This window comes from Chelonoidis abingdonii, chromosome 4 (assembly GCF_003597395.2).
Source record: "Chelonoidis abingdonii isolate Lonesome George chromosome 4, CheloAbing_2.0, whole genome shotgun sequence".
Taxonomy (NCBI): Eukaryota; Metazoa; Chordata; order Testudines; family Testudinidae; genus Chelonoidis; species Chelonoidis abingdonii.
The window spans coordinates 62,535,767-62,558,669 of record NC_133772.1 but is presented as its reverse complement, the minus strand read 5'-3'; the positions used below and the strand labels follow the sequence as shown (position 1 = coordinate 62,558,669).

Here is a 22,903-nt window from a genome sequence, read left to right as displayed (position 1 = left end):
CTCTCTTCTCATGATGTTTTCACCTATTAAATATTCATAAAATTAGGATCCAGTTGTATTTCCAGGTACTCTATTGAGACAGGATTGGGCACTTACATTTCAGCATTATTGTCTCTTAGTCACACTACACATATATAGCACTTTAATCTTTCCTCATAAATCAGTTCTTCCTTGTTGCTCTTCTGTGAACTCTTCAGTCCAATATGTTTACTGTATTGATGTGCCAAGAATTAAGTGTAATATTTTTAGATTAGATCACACCAAAGCTGTACTGAGAGTGATTGTCATCTCTCTACTCCACGAGGTATATGCCTCTATATATGCAGGAAAATATTCTGATGGCTCTTTCTGCTACTAACCATCAGGCATAGTTTTTTCAACATTACTGCTTTCCACATTTCCATCTCCAACTGAATCTTTCAGCTCTTTCCTCCTAAATTTACTAACAAGGTAAATTTTCTGTCATTGTGTTTGTGTTTCTAATCTCAGTGTCACTTTGTTGTTTAGCAAATTTCAGAGTATGAGTTTAACATGCCTATAATTGAAGGAAGTGGTAGGAAACAAGCATTTGAATGGTCTAATAGTGATGGTTCCAAGGGTACCCAGGACTGAGAGTCACCTTGTTAAGGTACCTGCCTACAGTAAGGAGGAGATTTAACTGGGTGTCAGCAACCTAACCCCACCAGCCTTTTACCCACCAAAAACATCTCCTCTGGACTCTGCCAGCCCTTAGTTTGCCTTGCAGGTTAATATAGGTACACTCCATTCCCCAAGCCCTTTTCAAGTGTTCTTGTGACAGACAGGGGACACTCCACCTCTTGTGACTGTCTCTGGTGGGCAGGATGTGATCTGGTCCTGGCACCCCTTGTAGGTTGTTGATCCTGCTAGGTGTGTCTTAAGGGCTTTTCCCTCAACTTACTCATAAAACTTACAGCTATTGTCTTAATGCAGAGCTGCAATTAAATCTCATGTTTCAGGGCTACAGCCAGCATTCTGCAGCGATCAGGAAATAATCTCTTCCCCCAAAGCACAGTTGACCAGATGCATTGTGTTGTTTTTTCACCTTCCTCTGAAGCATCAGAGATTTGCCACAGCTGGAGATGGGATATTGGGCAGCGTGGGCCACTGGTCTGAAATGGTGGAGAGAATTCTCTTTTTTAGAAGCTTGGCTGATATGTCTTGCTTACACATTCAGGATCAAACTGGTTGCCCAGTTTGGGATTGAAGGAATTTGCTTCCAAGTCAGATTGGCTAGGACCTTGGGGGGTTTTTCCCCCACAGTCTGCTGCAGCAGCATGCAGTGAGGATCACATGCTAGGATCATCTTTTCCTTATCTATTCCCTGCCATTGCAGGGACCTCAGATATTGGTGGCACCTTGGTCTCTCCTGTTCTCTGTCTATGGCACACAACAATTTAGACTCCTGAGGACTGAAATGCTTTAGTCAGGGGCGGCTCCAGGCATTTTGCCGCCCCAAGTACAGCAAGCAGGCTGCTTTCGGCGGCATGCCTGCGGAGGGTCTGCTGGTCCTGCGGCTTCGGCAGACCTCCCGCAGGCACGACCGGCAGAGGCCCCCAGTGGCTTGCCGCCCCAAGCACGCAATTGGCGTGCTGGTGCCTGGAGCCGCCCCTAGCTTTAGTCTACCTAAAGTCATTGGGCTCAATAGAGAAATATTTGGTGAAATTGAATGGCCTGTGATATAAAAGGTGGCCAGACTAGATTATCTAATGGTTCCTTCTGGCCTGTAGCTCTACGAAATTTACGAAATCATCATTGAAATGTAGCTGTAATGATAATTTAAGGCCTGGTCTTCATCTAAAACTCATGTCCAACCTAGGTACGTCACTTACCTGTGTGAAAAATTCACATCCTGATAGACAGGTAAGTCGACATAAGTCCCAGTACAGACACCGCTAGAATTCTTCTGTCAACCTAGCTACTGCCTCCTGAGAGCATGGTTTAACTGCAATGGTCGAAAAACCCTTCTCTGGTGCTGTATCAAGTATCTACACTCAGGCACTACAGCACTGTTGCTGTGCTGCTGTTGCATCTGTGATACGGACATACCCTAAATCCCTGTTCCAGGAGGCATTCACTAAGGAGACGTCTCTTTTGGTGATTTGATTATGTTATGTCTTTTTGTTGACTAGTGGGCTTTGACTCAAACCCTGTAAGATCAGGCTGCTTATTACTTATATATCTTTTTTATTGCTTATTTTTTAAAATTTACAAATTTTTAATTATAACTACTGAAAGTTACTTAGAAAAACTGAAAAAGTCCTATTAGATACTAGAAAATATATGCTACTAAATAATCATACACAAAATAATTAAGAAAAAAAGGAAATAAATGAGCAACTAAAATATTTATGAACAGCAGCATTTATTACCATGTTGACACTTGGAAGGATAATAAAGACATTAAATTGTTATAAAAATAAACCCTTTCTCATTCTCTTAATAGCATAAAAACTTAAAAATATAAGTAGGCATTAATCTCATTCCTAGAAGATCATGATGATTTACACACAGCAGAAGTAGTCAATTCAGACTAAAAAATTCTTTTGGTTGAGTTTCATATGTATTAATCCTTATTTAAACTTGCAATTTTGCAGATTAAAAAAACATGCTATCTGTGTACCACTTCAAGACATTATAGCATTCATATTTTCTTTCTGTGGATCTGTCTGTGAAGAATCTAGAAATATACAGACTTCCCAATTAACCAAAATATTGTTTCTGAATTATCATGCAAGTTAACAAAAATGGAGGGAAAAGATATGATCACAGTTCATCATATTTCACCAAAAGCAGCATCAAGTTAAAATAATGTAGACAATTTATTCTTAGCTGCATCTGATAAAAGGAAACATTAAATTCACATTTTATATTGTTTTCAATAGATTCTCAATACCAGGAAATATGTCTAAATCTTGAAAATCTTCTTCTAAATTGTCTCAATACATCTAAAAATTTAAAATTCCATATATTCCATTTTTTGACTCTACATATATTTTAGCGTAAAATTATGCTGTCTAATCTGTTCATTTTCACCACCCTCAGACAAATCTACAGGTTTAGTATTTGGTCTTTAAATCTGCAGAGTTTCCCAACAAAGGGAGGAACAGCAGTCCTTTGAGCCAGGGAGAAAGCCACCTGGCCTCATACCCATCACCCACGCAGACCAGGCTCTGATGGGCCCACTCTGCAAGTGTCTACCTTTGTGAAGATGTATTGGCTGCTTTTAGTTCTTTTTGGTCATATTTTTCCAGAGGCTGTGGAATTTTGGGGACCTTAATTATAGTGTGTTTTAGCATTCCTCATGCTTCCACACTGGTATATTTGAAATTTCTTTTCATTGCAATGGGAGTAGCCTAAAGATGGGGAGAATTTCTTTCTTCTGTGGGAAAATTCTGAAGGAATCTATATGGAATATTCAGAGTAAAATCCTGGTTCCACTGAAATCAATGGCAAGACTCCCATTGACTTCAGTGAGTCAGGATTTCATCCCAAGGGTACGTCTACACTGCAGTAAAAAAAAAAATCCATGGCACTGAGTCTCAGAGCCCAAGTCAATTGAGTTGTACTTGGGCTGCGGGGCTAAAAGTTGCAGTGTAGACATTCGGGTCTGGACTGCATCCTGGCTCTGAGAGCTATCCCCCTTGTGGGTTCCAGCCTGAGCCCCAATGTCTATGAGCCCAAGTTGGATGACCCCCAGCTGTGGCCATGCCCCAGGTCTTTTATTACAACATAGATGTATCCTCAGTCTATATGCTCATGCCAAAATTGTCTAATTGCATTATCTAGAGGTCAGCATCAGTCAGTCAACCATGTGGCCCTTTTTCCCTTTGCAACAAGTCTTCACTTGAATGATCATCTAATTGGAGTAAAAACTCCAATTAACAATATGGTTCACTTTTTTAGAACAGATCATATGGTTAGATTGAGCATTTCAGAGGAAAACACAGTTAGTGCCTTGTGGCTTGACAACCCAATGAAACATCATATTTTGATATAGTAGAACTCTGCTAATCTACCTAGAAACAAGATAGTCTACTCTATCTCCAACTCAAAACAAAGATTGTATAGTAAATGCAGCAGTATATTTCATTTACAAAATCTATAATATCTCATTTAATATAAAATACCTTTAATACATTAAAACAAACTCATCCACATCTAAGTCATTATGGTGTATGCATGCCTCTACAATTTACAAAAAATATGATGCAGTATCCTGTCTTCAATTTTTTTCATTCACTCAATTTTATAAAATTCAGTCATTAGCAACAGGTGTCCCAGTCTTTAGTGGAAATTAATAAGAGTCTACTGTATAAAACAGTGACTAAAAAAACCTCCAGCCAAAAAAAGAATAAAATAAAAAAAAATTGAAACTTGGAAGTTAGCAGTAAGAGATCAAAGCACGTAGACAATTAAAAAAATATAATTAAATTGAGTATGGTATTTGAGCTATGGATAACCTTCTGAAGAAAACTATACATATTTTGGTTAATTAAAAAGTATTAGCCTGCAAATTAGAACAGAAGGCTGATAAAAAACTGTTCAATAAAGTCAAAAGAAAGTGAGAGAAGTTAGACATAAAAGGATTTGTGTACAATTCTGATAAATGTATTTATAATTACAAAATTGAACACAGAGGAGATTCAGCTGGAAGGGTGCAGCTAGAACTGAAAATTTAAGGGATGTAATTGACAACTTGAGACTTTTATGTACGAAAATGTATCACTTAAACTGCAAAAATGGCCCTACATCAAAAAACAACATTTGTACATGATGGTTTGAATTCTGCAGTTTAAACTAGTGTTTGAGATTAATTTTTTTAAAAAGCATAATACAAAACCCCATTTTTGTCTTTGATCTATGTTAATATTTTAAATGTTTTTAGAAAAGCATGGGCTTGCAGATGTTACTCGTGTAAAACTTCCATTGAAGGAATAACTGCACGAAGTCTGCAGGAATGGACTCCCAATTACAGATTTTAAACTCCAGGTGATCACTCATGCACAACAGCAAACTGCCAAAATATTTGAAGTAACTGATTTCAGTAAGCACCCAAAATGGGAATGCCTATTTTTTTTTGCCTTTTAATACATTTTTTAAACAAATAAAATTAACTAAAAAGTGAACATAAAAAGTTATTTCTAAGTGGATACCTTATTACATAAAAGATTTAGCAGTTTCTTTCTTCAGTATCCTATGACAGTCTAAACAAAGGTACCCCCCACTGGCAGGAGACAAGAAAAATAGCCAAAGTTCTTGTTCTGTCACTACACCTATAGAATGTAATGGATAGATGACCCAGCTCAGTTGTTTTCCTGCATCTTGCATATTGGGTGAGTTCTTTCAGGCAGGCTAGGTTCCATTTTCTTTGTGGGACTTCTCTCGGTGCTCATATTTGGCAGGATTTAGAAAAAAACCCTCATCCTTAGCCTTGCTGTGAGGATGGTTTTAAGTCTGTCTCTTAAAGTAACGAGAAGGGTTAGAAAAATCAGGTGATCTGTTTGTTCTGTTTCCTGCAGGAACCAAGAAGAGTTTAATTTCCTAGGATTTCAATTACTTTAAGTTCAAAACTGCTGTCAGGAATCTATTGTTATCAGGAGAAACCTTCAGAACATTAATTATGTAAGTAATCTTTACTTGACTGAAAAAAGTAAGTTACTCGCTAGAACTATATCAGGCACCCATGTGTCATTATATTAACTTCTTCATATAATTATGGGAATAGGGGAGTCACAAGATGCCACTTTTGGAGGGTGGATGCTGACAGCTGTATTCTCTGTTGGTGGTTTTTCCTGTACCTACCCTGTGGTGGTTCTAGCATTGAGCATTACTACTTCAACGAACTTGTGAGGCATAGGACATTGTTGACGGGTCTTTCCTGCTGTTTAACTGGATTTCTCCAAGTTCTCCTGTGCAAGCCCACACCTGCCACCTTTATCTTGTGTTGGTGGAGTTGGGCCCCAGCTCAGTTTTGCAGCCCTCTTTCTCAAGGAAGTGACTTCAGGGGACTATTGCTTCTGTCACTCTCTGATGGTAAGAAAGAACCTATTTCATGTTGGCTAGCTTTGGAAGAAACTGTGAGGGATACAATTAACGATCACCCATTAAGTCACAGTCACAATTAACAAGAACATTACAAGCCAATATTTTCCAGGGTTTAAAATATTAACATATCAACTTAACAGTATCTAGGGTGACCAGATGTCCTGATTTTATAGGGACAGTCCCAATATTTGGGGCTTTTTCCTATATAGGCTCCTATTACTCCCCATCCCATCCCGATTTTTTACACTTGCTATCTGGTCACCCTAACAGTATCTGACTATTTTAGTAACACTTTAAAGAAAGGTATCAATATTTAATAAAGACTGATTTAAAAAAAAAAAAACAACACTTTGTTGCTCTATACCCTAATTGCAGGGGTTCTCAAACTGAGGGTCAGGACCCCTCAGGGGGTCACGAAGTTATTACATAGAGGGTCGTGAGCTGTCAGCCTCCACCCCAAACCTTGCTTTGCCTCCAGCATTTATAATGGTGTTAAATTTATAAAAAAGTGTTTTTAATTTATAAGGGAGGTGGGGGACTGTCTCATTCAGAGGCTTGCTATGTGAAAGGGGTCACCAGTACAAAAATTTGAGAACCACTGTCCTATTGGAAGCTTGATAGTTTCTTTCCCTACTGATTGTATTTTTCCATTTGAAATTTATTTTCCTCCTTTCAAATAGAGCTGAAAGTAGTTACATATACTTCAGTTATTTAACTGCTGCTACATTGCCAACAGAAGGAATGTTAAACAGATTGTGCATCTCTCACATAATAGTGGCTCAAAAAAAGTGCATCTTGGCAATGAAATGATGGGTTTTAAAAAAATAAATATTTAGCAACTGGATGGTCTTCCAAGTCATACTAAAAATGTACACGTACCTTTGGGCTTAAATTCTATACTTCACAATGAAGAGTGCTTTGTAAAAAGCCAAACACTTTAACCTACTGCCGTCTACAGCATTAAGTTTAGTTCATAAATTCACATTTAAACTGTCAACTCTGTCATTCTGTTGGCACATCTCTTTCCAAAACTCCAACCATATGTAAATACATTGTATCAAACACCATATTTATGAGCATAACATCCCATGCTGATTTTGTGCATCTCTAGTTTTTCCAAGATCTTATGCATTTTTTAAGAAGTGTGATTTCTAGCAATATCCATGTCAGCTTTATTTGCTTTTACTGAGACACTCCATGCCAATTTAAGATGAAATATTTATGAGTATAACTATAAGAAAGCTAAAACTCTGGGATGGTTTTCTTTTTTGTTTTTGTTTGTTTTTACTTGAATAGTTTGGCTTACAAAAATTACAGCATAATGTAAATGAAACGCTCCCAATATTTTGTACAAACTACATGATTTGATATACAAGGATTCTGTTTTATTACAGTGACAATGTACAACCATGTCTATTTACAATGCAAAAAAGTATATAAACCACAATTACTGGCAGCCACTATAGTTTAGGAGGTAGCTTTAATTAACAAAAATGAACTGAAGCTGTATTTCCCATCATGTGTTCTATCAAATAATTTACAATACAAAGATAAAAATTCATTATATGCACAGTATGTACAGTTTAAGTCTCAAAAAAGCAATCTAGCTTAAATCTTAACAAGAACATTTCCAGAGTAACTGGTATGGCAGTGGATTTGCTACTGATTCAGCATATTGTTCAAGAAACTTCTATAATTACTTTGATCATGCATTCATAACTTTATGTTGATCAAACTTCAAACTAAGTACAGATTGAATGATAATTGATGGTAATTAAGTGATACTTGGGTCTTAGATGCTTAAGAAAATTTTAAATTAATTCACCAATTTACATCAAGATTAGTCCGTCTCACCACATTGTACTTTACTCCGAGAAAAATAATTGGCAGAGATGCAGAAGTTTCTATATTGCAAAACCGCTTTTCATTGCCACCCTTTTTGGTAAAGTCTCAAGATGCTCAGAGACATCACTGTGTGTATAAGCAGTGAATAGGGTTGCAAAATATTTTAGCTTCTCTCTCTCCTCCTAAATAAGCATGCTAAGCTCATACATAGACAGCACAGATGATACACACTGTCTAGCCCACGGTAATTCCTTCTGGTAGTATGACCTTACATAATACTGAGGAATGGTACTATGGTTTTCACGTGAAGCAGTGGTGTCTCCACTGAAAACCATATTCAGTTCTGTAAAAAGTGACAAAGAGTCCTGTGGCACCTTATAGACTAACAGAAGTGGGTATTCACCCACGAAAGCTTATGCTCCAATACTTCGGTTAGTCTATAAGGTGCCACAGGACACTCTGTCACTTTTTACAGTTCCAGACTAACACGGCTACCCCTCTGATACTTGATATTCAGTTCTACTGCTCCCGACAACTGTTAATATTCTTATTTCATACAGTCTGCAGATCTTGAGGGATGATAAAAGATTTCTTATAATAAAAAATAGTTATCTTATTAAGATCAAATCTTAGTTTGAAATATAAAAAACAAAAATGTTATACCTATATTTCTCTCACAGTTCTGTATGGGAGACATAGTCCCTTCTTTTGGCCCTGCAGTAAGTCATCCTGAGATTAATGCTGAAAATACTATACAAAGCTAGCAACAATTTTTTCTTAATTATAGAAAATCACATTTAAAAATAATTTCTTAATATTAACAGCTGTCCCTTATATTGTGCTTAACCAGAAAGATTGATAGAACTAGCCTCACACAACAGTAGAAGCAAAATACAATTGGAGTTCAACACAGAAACAGACCTTTAGCACATAAAAACTGTATAAAAGAAACCAGAATTGCTTGAAAAGAATAAAAATATTGGGTTACAAGGTTTACATCATTTACCCATTATTTACAGTTGGCAACTTTCCCCCTCCCACCCCCAAAAATGTATGGCTCAAGAAATTTACTGCCCACTTCCCTTCTTTACAAGTGACACCACACAATGATTACAAAAGTGCTTCCTGGTTGAAAGATCAGAACAGGTATGGTCTACAAAACATTGTACTTCTTCCTTATGAGAACAGCTTACAGCAAAGCCTTTCAGTCTTTAATTCTTGGTATATTGTAGGCATAACGAACCAAAGGGAATCCTCTGCTTTGATAGAAACATGCGCGACCACAGGCCTGCACTTGGTCTGAACTGTCCGACACAAAAGAGTCATCCTCATCTGCATAATCAGAATGAGCAGACTGCGTGCCACAGTCTGACCAATACCCATCTGGCCGTTGGCAAGGCACCACTGCCAGTGTAGGACAACTGTGTGATTTTATTAAGTGTTTGCATGGTACAGGTTTGGATAAAAGAAGTGATTCACAACATTCACACATGGTAAGGTTACCCTGCAAATGTGAATACATGCCACAGTCATAGTAGAAATCCTGTATCACACAGCCACCTTGAGTATTGACAGCAATTGCCACTGCTCCATTTTTTTTGGTGATATGCCGTCTAAGTGATTTCCAGTCTTCCTTGAACATTGGGTTGAAAAAAACATATAGGACTGGATTCAGACAAGCAGGTAATGGGAAAAATATTAGAGTAACAGACTTCATTATTTCAGGGCTGATAGAGATTGCGGTGATCAGTGGTGCAAATGAGAAAAATGCAACAGGACAGAAAAAGATGCAGTTGGTGAAGATTAGCCAAGCGACATGCTTAATCATGCTGGATTGTGTGTTTTCTGACAGGTCCTCTTTTTCCAAGTTGCAGTAAAGTTTAGTATAGATAATAGCCATTAGCAAAAATGCTAATGAGTTTAGGAGCACTAAAGTTACTGTAAACCCTAGTGAAGGTATTTCTCCAGTGGGGAAGGGCAAGCAGAGCGGTGAGGCTGAATACTCCCCTTTATGGAAAAGTGGTAAGCATCCAGCTACCATAGCACACAGGAAAGCAAAAATTGCAGCAATTTGGAATTGTTTTAGGTGATTGCTTTTCCCATTTTTAATTATCTCTTTTGCAGAGAAGCTTCGTTCAACAGCTGCCAACATCAGGAAAAAAATGGCACTTTCTGATGAAAAGACTGCAAGAAACCCAGCAACTTTACAACCACTGCCAGTCTCCCACCATATGCCAAATTCAGCAAATCTTCCCCAAGAGACTGCATCCAGGAAAGTTAATATACCAGTATAGATTCCCATAAATAAATTAGAGACAGAAATCAAGCCTATAAACAGTTTGGAGGAAGACAATGGAGTACAAGAAGCAAATATTGTTAACATGACAAGCAGGTTGAAGAACAAGGCAACCAGAAAAATAAACCAGACAGTAAGTCGAATCATCCAGCTTCCCAGTAAATATTCACAGGGCTTAAAAGCACCTAGAAGAAACAGAACAAAAAGGACAAGGAATTAAGAAAAATAAAATAGCACTGAAAATCTTGCATAATTAAGCACTATTACAAGCACAGAACTCATTATTTCTGGAACAGCAGCACTCATGTGAACTCCTAAATAGGTCAGTTGAAAGTAAACTGTGCTGCTGAAGCTATTTACAAATTAATTAAGCCTGAAGAGATAATTACTAGGAAGAATGGTCACTTAGGAATAGTTCGTGTAAACAAAATAAATAATTAAACCCTAATTGTCTTTCTGCTACTCAATAGAGCTTTTATTAGGGTCACCTAAATAACTTATTTTTACTTCCATACTTTTTATGGACACATTGGTACAAAGAAATAGAAACATTTTGCTGTTCAAATCTATCCTGAAAAATTTGCCCCATTCTTTTTTTTTTTTTAAAACCCAAGTTCCTGTAATATGCGATTCACAAACACTCCTTTGGAATAGCTCTGGGTTACTTTAAGTTGTCAATGTTGTTTCTTAAAAAAAAAAAGGTTACAAGGAAACACTTTTGTAAAAACCCAACAAACTCAATTTATTTACTTAAACAGGGGCAGGATTTCACCACAAGTTTTCTGTTCCCAGCCCTGCCAGTGACACACTGGGTTACTTTGGGGAAGTCACAAAGAAAATTATACTTTACATTTTTTGCCATGGAGATGAAGAAATGAGAGGTAAATCAACTTAAACCATAAATCTGTCACAAGGAAAGAGAATGAGCTTAAGCAGCATCATTGCTCCCACACTCCCTCAAATCCCCTCCATATGAACTCCTGTAGGAGATCACATGGATGTCATGAAGGCTATTTAATGAATGTATCTAGTGCATTTTGAAAGTCAATAAGATGTGCTCTCTCTCTGTATTTATTTACTTACTTATATATGTAAAGTAATACTCTTGGAGTCCTCAAAAACTTTGTTTACCAATGTGATGGGCCTTGGCCCTTGCGGTGTCCCAAGCACTGAAACCTACACTAAACATTGTAAGTGGCAATCCCTCTTGCATATGGGGAATCTCAGATGGCCCCAGCTCTATGCCACATGCCAGTAGCCCTTGGATGCAGTGGAGACTTCTAGGGCAAAAAGGGGCGTGGGCAGACGGTGCTACCATCTTGAGCTGGTGAAAAGCTGCTGGAGGCTGATCCAGCCAGCACAAGATAACCCCAATTCAGAGCATCAAGGGCCACAAATGGCCCCAAGACCACACAGTAGGTACAGTCTTCCCCAAACTTTGAGTGAAACAGTTATTGTGGAAATCAATCAAAGGTCAGTGCAAAAACCCTCAAGGTCTTAACTGCCTTTTTGAACTCTGTTTCAGAACCCAGCAGAATTTAATCTTTCCTCTAGTTTATAGCCAAGACAAAAATCAACATGTTCTTCGGCACTGAGGGAAATCAGTTTACGTAATGGTACAGTTGCATCATTAGAAAACAGACCAACCAAAACAGCTGACAAATTTCCCTTTCTTGCAGGCATTCCCAAGTAGTAGATTCTTCACTGAATAATTATTTTCAAACCATATTTTTTTCATATCACATGAACATACTAATGTTAATAAGAATACTACTTTAAGGCAAAAACTACATGCTATTTAGGAAAAGAAAAAGGGAACAAACAGTGAAAGGAAATTCAGTATTTCCAAGACAAATTTGCAAATCATTTTCTAACAGCTGTAGGATATGCTAGTGACTATCTCTACCACTCAGATAGAAAAAATCCTCCTCGGCCTTCAACCACCTTCATCTATTGTCTCCTCTGCCACCTCATGCTTCTTGTTCCCCCGGGAAAAGTCTTCCTTTTCCCATTCTCAGCGCAAACACATGAATAAGATGGGGAGGCAGGAGTTGTTGATGCTTCTAATTGCTGGCTCCATTACTTCAGTGATTGGCAATCTAGTCTCTGCAACTAGACAAAACGAGGAGTGGACCTGGCGTATGAGCAGTGATCTGTATTTACACAGAGGGCAGATGTCCTATTCAAGATCAGAGCAACATCTTGGACTGGGAAGAGATTATGCGCAAGGGAGGGGGGTTGGAGGTAGGCAGTAAGCTTAAAAAACAAGTATTTGTGCTTAGCTCCTTAAAGTATCACCAGCATGTGCAAAATGAGAGAGCCAATGGCTGTAAAGCTTTTACCATAGCACATGAATTAGAATTCCTGTGAGCAACCTAACAATCCACAAGCAAACAAGTACAAAGCAGCATAGGTTAAATTCATTCCCAAGGTAACTGCTGAGTATAGTGCAGTTACACCAATGATGAATTTTCCCCTAGAATCATAAACTGCTTTTCCTGTGACCCAGGAAATCTCTCTAACACTCCACATATGAAAACAGAAGCTGGCACAAAAGGTAAAAGCCAGTCTGGTGAATCCAAATCATGGATTCAGAATATTGCCATGAGAGACAGAAATAAAATAGGTGCAGGCCCCTCTCCATCCTGTGGCAATTGCCTTGGCAGTATGCTTCTGTGCAGGGAAGCTGGGGGATGGGAGGGGAATGGGAAGATGGCAAGTACATGGAAGGAGACATATTAGCTGGCTGGAACAATGTGCAATGGTTCTCAGCAGGTCTGTAGTGGGCAGTGGCTTTGGTAGTATGTCTGAACCTTCTGGGTGACCTGACAAGGAAGGAGTAGCTGCTACAGAGAAGGAAGATAGCTGGGCAGGAAAAACAGCAACGGAAGCTGTCTGTAGTGTTCCTTTGAAATTTCAGGGAATTTTGGCAACTCCACAAGCACTGCAACCCTTTGTAGCTGGAGCAGTTTGGATGCTCTGCTAATGTGGAGAGTTGGTCCAAAGCATTAAAGGACAATAAATACTGTCAACTCTAAATGTAGAGGCTAAGACTCTGTGCACTGAGCTTGGGAATCACACCTGGACTTTTTCCAGCATGGATCTCTACTACAGTGCTAAATTGGGCCAAGTCCTGTGGTATTTACTTATCCAAAGATACCACTGATATCAGCGGGAGTTTCACCCAAGCACTGCAGGATTGTGTATACACAGGGACCATGAGGAATTAGACACATAATTCAGTAGATACCTAAAGCACAATGAAAGGCTAGAAGTTCAGAGTATAACTAAAGTGGTTGTTTTAATTACCTGTCGTGGGTGTACAATGAATAATTGTCTGACCCAGTTCTTCATTCTCATCAGTGTTTGGAACATCTGCATCTGCTGCAGCTGAGTAAAGGCAGGAATTTTAGTCCCGAAGTAGTACAAGTTTCATTTCTTTCAAATATTTTTAACCAGATACTATGTTTTTTAAACCACCTAATTGAGCATCCAAGTATTTTTAAATCTGGGGATTATATATGCTATTTTACACACACACACAGACACACACACACAGGCACACACACACACAATTTAGATTCTATTTTGTTCTGGAGGGACTTGAGGGACTCTGCGAAAACCCCCAAGACAAATCCCATGGATTCTAGGACCCAAAAGGAGTTCAAGAAAGGAAGGGAAGGAAAAGGCCACTTACTCCTTTCTTCCTGCTGTTGCTCCATGCCTGCAGTAATCCCATTACATCTTGTTTCTCCCCTCTTTTACCCCCGTCCCTGTACAGTACTACTGAGCCCCTGAGATGAGTGCTATGTGGGGGAAAGAGTTGGGAGATGCACTCCCACCAGCAACCCCTCTCCTCTCTTTGCCCTCCACACTCAGCACTCCCTACTACAACACAGGGAGGGTTCTTGCCATGGGTTCTTGCCATGCCACAATCCATAGTGCCCACAAAAAACTGTGGGATCTGGCTGGCTCCTGGAAAAGAAATTCAGATGGACTTTGGGTCCCAGGAGTAAGAAAGGTTGAGAACTATTGCTTTTAGCCAAGGCAGCCCAGCCCATATCAAGAGGAGAACTTGGAAACTTGAAATGAGGGATTGAAAACTCACAGTTCAGACCTGTCTCTAAAGGGAGATGGAGATGCTTTCCAGAGCACTCTCTAAGAAATAGCCTGCTGGTCTCAGCAAGTGAATAGCAAGATAACTGACCCTGCCAATTTAATACAATGGAAGAAGAAAAAATTATTTTCTAACTGAGACACGGAAAAGCCTATGTTAGCCAAGCAGACTCATCCCACCTGATTGGAAATAGGAATTGGATCACATAGAGTCAACTATTTTGTAGTGGGTTCTTATATAATAAGTCTTTAAATGAGTTTCTACATCTGTTTGTTGGACAACATAATTATCTGCCTGGTCTGGCCTAACTTATGCAATGCAGCGGAACACCTAGTACAATGGAGCACTCACCTCTATCATGATCTATCAACACACTCTGATCGTGGTGGCTGGAATCTTCCATGTTAGAGTTCAAATAAGAATCACAACCCCAAAACGCACAGCACTGGTAGGCATATGGAACAGACAGAGACCTGAAATACATGCAAAACAATGAACAATATTAGCTGGCAGCATCTATATTCCTCATTTTTAAAAGTGGCATGCCTCAAAGCTAAAGCTCTTCAAGAGCAGCTTCTTTTTGACACATACATTAATAAAGACCAACTTCAAACTAGAATCAGTTATGAGAGTTTCTGAAGAGCTTACACTTTAGGATACTAAAACTAACTGGAGACAGGCAAAAAAAGGGAGCTCTTGATTTTTGCAAAAGCAAAACTAAAGCAGAGGTGGTTTGGAACAGGATCCCATTTCATCTATGCCCTCAGTTTGCGGTGAAGGTAAAGAAACTTTCCTCTGGGTTTGGCTCAACTCTGTCTTATGCAAAGCAAGGTGTTACTAATACTCATGTTATCACTTGTATACATAGAAATGAAAACTAATCAAGCTGGCTGGAGAGTAACTCTGTTGTGCAAGTAAGTTAATTCCCAGATGACCACATTATTAAGCATGCATCTGTCATCCTCATTGTTCATTTTGCTTACATGAAATCCTTCACAGTGTAAGTCAGGATTTCCTGGTATGCACCTTCCTTTCTGCCAGCAATAGGACATGTTAAAAAATCAGTGCAAAAAATGATGGGACAGGCTGGTCACATATACAGTTCAGCACTAATTGGTTACCATAAAAATCTGTGCAAAAGCAGTGGCCTCATGGAGCTTTATCTGAATTTTTCAGGTAAGATGATGTACCCAACTGTTTTGCCTCTTCTCAATCTACATGGAACAGATTATATTGCTAACGTTGGAAAGAACGGTTACTTACCTTTTCGTAACTGTTGTTCTTCGAGATGTGTTGCTCACGTCCATTCCACATTAAGTGTGCGCGTGCTGCGTGCATGAGTGTCGGAAACTTTTTCCCTTAGCGGCTCCCGGTGGGTCTCCTGCCAGAGTGGCGTCACTGCGCCATGTATATATACCCCCGCTGGCTCGACCCTTCCAGTTCCTTCTTGCCGGCGACCCCAACAGAGGGGTAGGAGGGTGGGTGGTGGCATGGACATGAATAACACATCTCGAAGAACAACAGTTACGAAAAAGTAAGTAACTGTTCTTTCGTCTTCGAGTGCTTGTTCACGTTCATTCCATATTAGGTGAATTACAAGCTTACCTTTGGAGGAGGGTACGAGTCACGAGACAATCGGAGGACCGCCCTGCCAACTGCCGCGTCCTCCTGTGCCTGCTGGTTCACCGTGTAGTGGGTCGTAAAGGTGTGCACCGATGACCAGGTGGCCATCCTGTAGATCTCCTGGATCGGGACCTGTGCCAGGAAGGCCGCGGAAGCTGCCTGCGCGCTGGTCAAGTGGGCCGTGACCGCTGGAGCTGGGACACCAGCAAGGTCATAACACGCCTGAATGCAATCTGTAATCTATGATGAGATTTGCTGCACTGAAATCGGAAGGCCACGTCTCTGCTCAGCTATGGCCACGAACAGCTGCGTGGATTTACGAAAGGGCTTGATGTGCGCCAAATAGAATGCCAACACTTAGCGGACATCTAGGGTGTGCAGGCTGCGGTGACTCGGGTCTGCATGGGGTTTGGGAAAAAACACTGGCGGACAAATGTCCTGGTCCAGATGGAATTGTGAAACCACCTTTGAGAGGAACTTAGGGTGTGGGTAAAGCTGCACCTTGTCTTTGTGAAACACAGTGTATGGTAGCTCCGAAGTGAGAGCCCTCAGCTCAGATACCCTTCTGGCCGAGGTGATGGCCACCAGGAACGCCACCTTCCAGGAAAGGTGGAGGAGGAAGCAGGTAGCCAGGGGCTTGAACGGGGCCCCCGATGAGCTTAGAAAGGACTAAGTTGAGATTCCATGGAGGGACTGGAGGGCATGAGTAAGGGAACACCCTTTCCAAACCTTTGAGGAATCCCCCCACCATTGGGTGGGAGAAAACTGAGCTGCCTGAAAAACCTGGGTGGAAGGCAGAGATAGCTGCCAGGTGCACCTTAATAGAGGACGGGGCTAGCCCTTGCTGCTTGAGGTGTAGTAGGTATTCTAGAATGGCCAGCACCGCCTGTTGTGATCCATGCAGCACAAGAACCTCTTGGCCAAGTAAGTCACCCTGGTAGAGGGCTTCCTACAACCAAGCAGAACCTGCTGCACAGGAAGACAGCACTGGCTCTCCAAAGCTTTTAACCACATAGCTTCCATGCCGGCAGATGCATCGATTGCAGGTCGGGGTGGAGAAGCCACCCTCCGTCCTGTGTAATGAGGTCCTGGCGTAGGGGCAGGGTTATTGGGGCCTCCACCGACAGCTCCAGGAGCATGGCAAACCACTGCTGGTGGGCCCAGTCGGGGCGACGAGAATGATCGACACCCTGTCCCTGTGCACCTTGTCCCTTGTGTCCCTGAGCAGTTCCTTGTGCACCAGGGGAATTGGTGGAAAGGAGTATTTCAATTCTCTTCCCTACGGGATCGTGTATGCATCGGCTATTGAGCCCAGGCTGCAACCCTGGAAGGAGCAGAATTGCGGGCACTGGGCGTTGCCCTCGGAAGCGAATAGGTCCACCTGGGGAAACCCCCACTTTTGGAAGAGCGAAAGCACGATGTCCGCTCTGAGTGTCCACTCATGCATGCAGTAAGACCTGCTGAGGTTGTCTGCCAGCCTGTTTTGCTCCCCCGGGAGATACACTGCCTTGAGGTGAATGGCATGGGCTATGCAAAAGTTCCAGAGGAGGAGAGCCTCATGGCAGAACAGGGAGGAACGGGCTCCGCCCTGCTTGTTTATGTAAAACATGGCGGTCGTGTTGTCTGTCTGGACTGTCTCGCTGTGACCACTCAGAGTGGCGTGAAAGGTCTGGCACGCTAAACGAACTGCCCTGAGCTCCTTCACGTTGATATGGAGCAATTGCTCTGCTCCCGACCATATGCCCTGGGTCCTGAGGTCCCCCAGATGAACTCCCCATCCGAGGTCTGACACATCTATTACCAGTGTCAAGTCCGGCTGCTGTGCGGTAAAAGGGGATGCCTTCGCAAACCACGGTCTGGGACTGCCACCACATCAGGGTGTCCAGCATGTCCCCCGGGGCTGTCACTACCAAGTCCAGAGGGTCTCTGCCCAGGCGGTATACACGGACGAGCCAAACCTGCAGAGTCCTGAGTCTAAGTCTGGCACGCTTGACCACATGTGTGGCAACATCTGGCCATCGTAGTGTGAAACGGACACAAGAAGTTCACTGCCTGCTGGATGGCCCGCAATTGTGATTCTGGGAGGCTCGCCTTTGCCTGTACCGCGTCTAGGACCACCCCTATGAACTCCACTCTCTGCATTGGCATGAGAGTGGACTTGAGAACGTTGACCAGGAGCCCGAGCTTGCGGAATAGACTCAGGGCCGTCTGCACGTGGGACCAAACCTCTTCTTCGGACCGACCCGCCAGGAGCCAGTTGTCGAGGTATGGGTTAACTCAAATCCTCTGCCTCCTCAAGAATGTCCCCACCATTTTGTGAATACCCATCGGGCTGCAGCTAGGCCAAATGGCAAAACCACAAACTGGTAATGTTCTTGGTTCAGGGTAAAGCACAGAAATCGACAATGCGCTGGGTGGATGGCGATATGAAAATACGTGTCCTTTATGTTGAGGGCAGCGAACCAGTCTCCCGGATTCAGGGAAGGGATGATGGTGCCCAGAGAGACCATGCAGAACCGGACCTTGACTAGAAACCTGTTGAGCCCGCGCAGGTCTAGAATGGGACGAAGGCCCCCTTTGGGCTCGGGAATGAAGAAATAGCGGGAGTAGAATCCTTTTCCCCTTAGGTCTAAGGGTACTATCTGTACCACCCCCGCCACTAGGAGCGAGTGAACTTCCTTTTCTAGGAGATGCTTGTGAGAAGGGTCCCTGAAGAGGGATGGGGAAGGGGCATGGGGGTAGGCAGGGAGGAAAACTGTAGTATGTACCCGCTTTGCACCGTGCGTTAACACCCAACGGTCCGATGTAATGCTGGACAACGCACGGGAGAAGCGGGACAGGCGGTTGAGGAAACAAGGGGATGCTGTCCTCAAGCATACCTTCAAAAGCCTGGCTTAGGGCCTGGCTGAGATTTATGTCAGCCTTGGCTCTGGCCCGGCCTATTGGAGTTATTGTTATTACTGCACCGTCTCCTGTTGTCTCGCCTCGCCTGTGGTAAGGTTCCTGTCGAGGATGAGGCTGGTGACCACGCCCGACATGATTGTCCTGGCTGCCGCGTCCGCTGAGTCTAAGGACGGTTGGAGAGAGGTTTTCGCTACAGCCTTGCCTTCCTTCACCAGGGCCGTGAACTCCTGCTGGGAGCCTGTGGGAGGTTGTCCCTAAACTTCTCCACTGCCGCCCAGGAGTTGAAGTTATGCTTGTTGAGGATGGCCTGCTGGTTAGTAATCCTCAGCTGAAAGCGCCCTGATGAATACACCTTCCTGCCAAACAGGTTTAGGCATTTTGCCGCCTTGGCCTTGGGCCTGTTGCCCATGGTGCTCTCTCTCATTTACTGCCGAGACTACAAGGGAACATGGGCTCAGGTGGCAGAACAAAAAGTCGTATCCTTTTGATTGGGCGAAGAACTTGCGCTCCACACCCTTTGCTGTTGGTGTGCTGGATGCCAGGGTCTGCCATATAGTTGTATAATTAGACTGAATCGTCTTAATGAGTGGGAGCGCTATTCTGGATGGACCTTCTGGGCTCAGAATGTCCACCATGGGGTCCTCCTGCTCAACTGTCTCCTTGGCTTGCAACCCCACGTTATGGGCCACCTTACGGAGCAGCTCTTGGTGGGCTTCCTGGTCTATTGGCGGAGTTCCTGTTACTGCCATGCCTGCTACTGCTTCATCAGGGGATAAAGAGGAAGTTAGCAGTTGCTCAGCTTCCTCTGACTGGTCCCCCTGGTCCCCCTCCCTCAAGGGAAGGGATTCTGTGTTGGTCTGGGGTCGGAGGCCATGGAGTGGCACCGGGCACAGCGCCGGGCTCTCCAGTCTCTCGCTCGGCGATGCTGCAGGTGACTTGGACACCATAGCTTCCCTTACGGAAGAGCATCGGTGTGGGGACTAGGACTGCTGTACCAAGTAGCTGGCCCTGGAGGGAGCACCTTGATGCAGGTGGTAGGCCCAAGAGGTCCAGAAGGGCCAGTGCCCTGGCGGTCCCCACTGTGGTTGCCCCCCAGTTTGTTGATCCCTGCTGCGGGTTGCTGTATTGGCCCGAGTCAGCGCCAGAGTCCGGCAACGCCGAGTGCGAGGGCCACAGCGGTGCCATTGATCTGTGTCGGCAGGAGGCTGACGATTAGCTTCTTGCTGATCGGGAGCGGGACCGGTACCGCTGCTCTCTGGACCAGTACCAGTACCGATAATCCTGAGATCGGGACCAGTGTCTTCTGGGAGCCCTCAGTGATTCCTGGCTCGTCTCTTCCTGGTGCTGGTCCTGGGGGGGTGCCGGGGAGTGCCATGTGTCCTGCACTAACCCTGCGCGTTGACTCACCTCTGGTACCGAGACTTTCCTCTGAGTCAAGGGTAATTGGGAGTCCACCGACTCTGAGCTCGACCGGGACCAACACTGGGAGCAGTGCCGGGATGGTGACCTTGAGGGGCGCACCACTGCCAGCTTTCCCTTCAATGGCACCCTGGGTCCAGGTGCCGGAGGCTTCTCCCTGGCTGGGAGGGGGCTCGCCGTCGACAATCCAATGAGGCCTTTTGCAGCCTCAAAGGTGTCAGGCATGGAGGGCTGATCTATTATGCCATCGAGCCCTTTGTCCGCACTGAGTTCACTTTTGGCTGGACTTGGTAGGACTTGTGGCGTCAGTGCCACCAGTGCCGAAGTTGGTGCAGTGTCCATCCCGCTCTTCCCTGTACTCAGGGCCTGATATGGCACCGGTCTCCTTTGTGGGCACCATCCGCGCCCACCTTTGGTTTTGCCTTTGGCAGCACCAGGAAAGATGAGCGGTGCCAGGGTCTGCTATGGTGTCCAGAGGCTGATGGCTTGTGGTGCTTGGCCAGTACTAGGTCTCTTAACGACTCCAGGGCGCTCTGCACCGAGGAGACTGAGCTGGTGTTGGGCACTCCAGGCCCGATGGCTGCAGGGCGGCCTCCATCAGTAACTGCTTCAAAGTGAAAGTCTCGCTCTTTCTTTGTTCTTGGCTTAAAGGCCTTGCAGATCTTACACTTTCTGTTTGGCGAGCTTCCCCCAGGCAACGTAGACAGGAGTCGTGGGGGTCACTAACCAGCATAGGCTTGCAGCACATGGGGCAAGCCTTAAATCCTTGGGCCTGCGGCATGCCTCGCGGCCCGGGGCGGGTGCTGGAATCCTCCAAGCACCTAATCTATTAGTGTCCAACAACAATGAAATGCTAACTAACCGATGACAGCTATGTACTTCTAAGGCTAAGGGATTGCTTCTCCTACGAGAGCAAGAGATTGTTCCAATGCCGCCACGGATGGTAAGAGGGAACTGGAGGGGGTTGGGCCAGCGGGGATATATATACACAGTGCAGTGGCGCCACTCTGGCGAGGGCCCTGCTGGCCCGCCGGGAGCCGCTAAGGGAAAGTTTCTGACGCTCGTGAATGCAGCGCTTGCGCACCTAATGTGAATGGACGTGAACAAGTACTCAAAGAAGTAGTTATTTTTCTTTCAAGATAAAAGAAAATTAAGGTGGAAGAGGAGGGGAAATAGTACAATAAACCACACTTATAGCAAATGGGGCACTGAAGAGATTTAGAAAAGGGGTGCATATTCAAAGAATCACCACAAGATTAATCAGGTAGGTTGCACTTTGATTTCTGAAGCATGGTCTCTGTACTCTAAAACTGTGGCATTTTCTCACCACTCTGGTAATTCCTGCTCTGGAAAGTGGAATTTTGCAAGGCTCATGTCAAAATATGACAGTCTAGAATGCCCCTGTGCTAATCAATATTAAGCAATGTACACAGGTATACAGTATTTTGGGATAGGCGTATTTCTAATTACCCTTACAACAAAATCTCACAAAACCAACATCATTCTGAGTCAAGGCTATAATAGAAATCCTACAAGAACTGTATTGTGCCTGGAAACTATTTATATGCTCATCTTCGAGGAGTGTCAGAATAGTGAATGCCATGCTACAGCAGTGCTCAGCTTTTGGATCAAAAAAGCCAAGTCTCTTGTTAACACACAACTGAACATTATGAACTCCTGGGACTGAATCCTAGACGTCTCTGACTGTTTCCCTCTGGTCTTGGACAAGTAACTGTCGTTGCCTCAATTTTCCCATCTATAACAATTCTTACCTGCTTCATAGGGGACATGAGAATTATGTTTCTATAGGTCTCTGAAAATGAGAAAAGCTACATAATGGTCTGATCCAAAGCCCACCAAAGTCAATGAGAGTGTTCCCATTGATTTCAACAAGCTTTTGGATCAGGCCCTAAATGCCTACTGTTGTTATTGTGCTGGGCCTCACAGAATAACCAGCATTTGTATAAAGGGTTGGGGTGGTGGAATTATAAGCCAGTTCCCATTTTCCAGATTCTAGGAAGTGGACATGCTCAGTCACTGGCAAATGGGTCTTCACAGGTGTCTAGAACTGCATCCATACCATTACTCCAATTCAGAAATAAGGGGTTGGGTGGAAGGGTGTCAAGGATTCCAAGATGGACAGGTGACAGCAGCCTTATGGAATAAGAATGGTCAAGATCTCCCTTGACCTATTACAAAAATCCAGCCCAACTGAGCTTAGTTAACACGAACACAGTGGCCTTAACTGAATGACCTGACTTGTGTCACATTGTTTGTTCATCTAAATGCTATTTTAAATGTTCATCTGAATAGTCTTTAGTTTTATCTACCAACATACCGGAGCTTCACAAAGTCCTTTGCTGCCAATGCTTCTTTCAGCTCGAAGTTGCCTGCAAGTTTAAGCTGGTTTAGTCCATTCAGTCCTTCAGTTGGAAATGAAGTCAGTTCATTGAAACTTAAGTCTCTGAAAGGTGAATATTAAAATTGTTACACACAGTAAGTCTGAAGATCCCATGGCATGTTTCTGATCAGTAGGGATCTGCTCTAGTGTTTGTTGGCTAACATTCTGTCCTCTAAACCCCCCATCAAGCAGCATGTCTTCTGTCCTCCACACAAGAGAGAGGAGTGCCTCA

General features: G+C 43.3%; 1 protein-coding gene across 3 annotated transcripts in view; it reads right to left on the bottom strand.

The window, feature by feature from the left end:
* Window positions 1-7,426: 7,426 nt before the first annotated feature.
* Window positions 7,427-22,903, bottom strand: part of LGR4 (leucine rich repeat containing G protein-coupled receptor 4) — a 140,884-nt gene continuing 125,407 nt past the window's right edge. For all 3 annotated transcript variants that reach the window (XM_032770850.2, XM_032770851.2, XM_032770852.2), the window contains exons 15-18: window positions 22,609-22,734; window positions 14,676-14,797; window positions 13,517-13,597; window positions 7,427-10,392 (exon numbers count right to left, since the gene is read on the bottom strand). In XM_032770850.2, coding sequence (XP_032626741.1) covers window positions 9,116-10,392; window positions 13,517-13,597; window positions 14,676-14,797; window positions 22,609-22,734 — 1,606 coding nt within the window. In that variant the 3' untranslated portion in view covers window positions 7,427-9,115. The remainder of the gene's footprint in view (window positions 10,393-13,516; window positions 13,598-14,675; window positions 14,798-22,608; window positions 22,735-22,903) is intronic.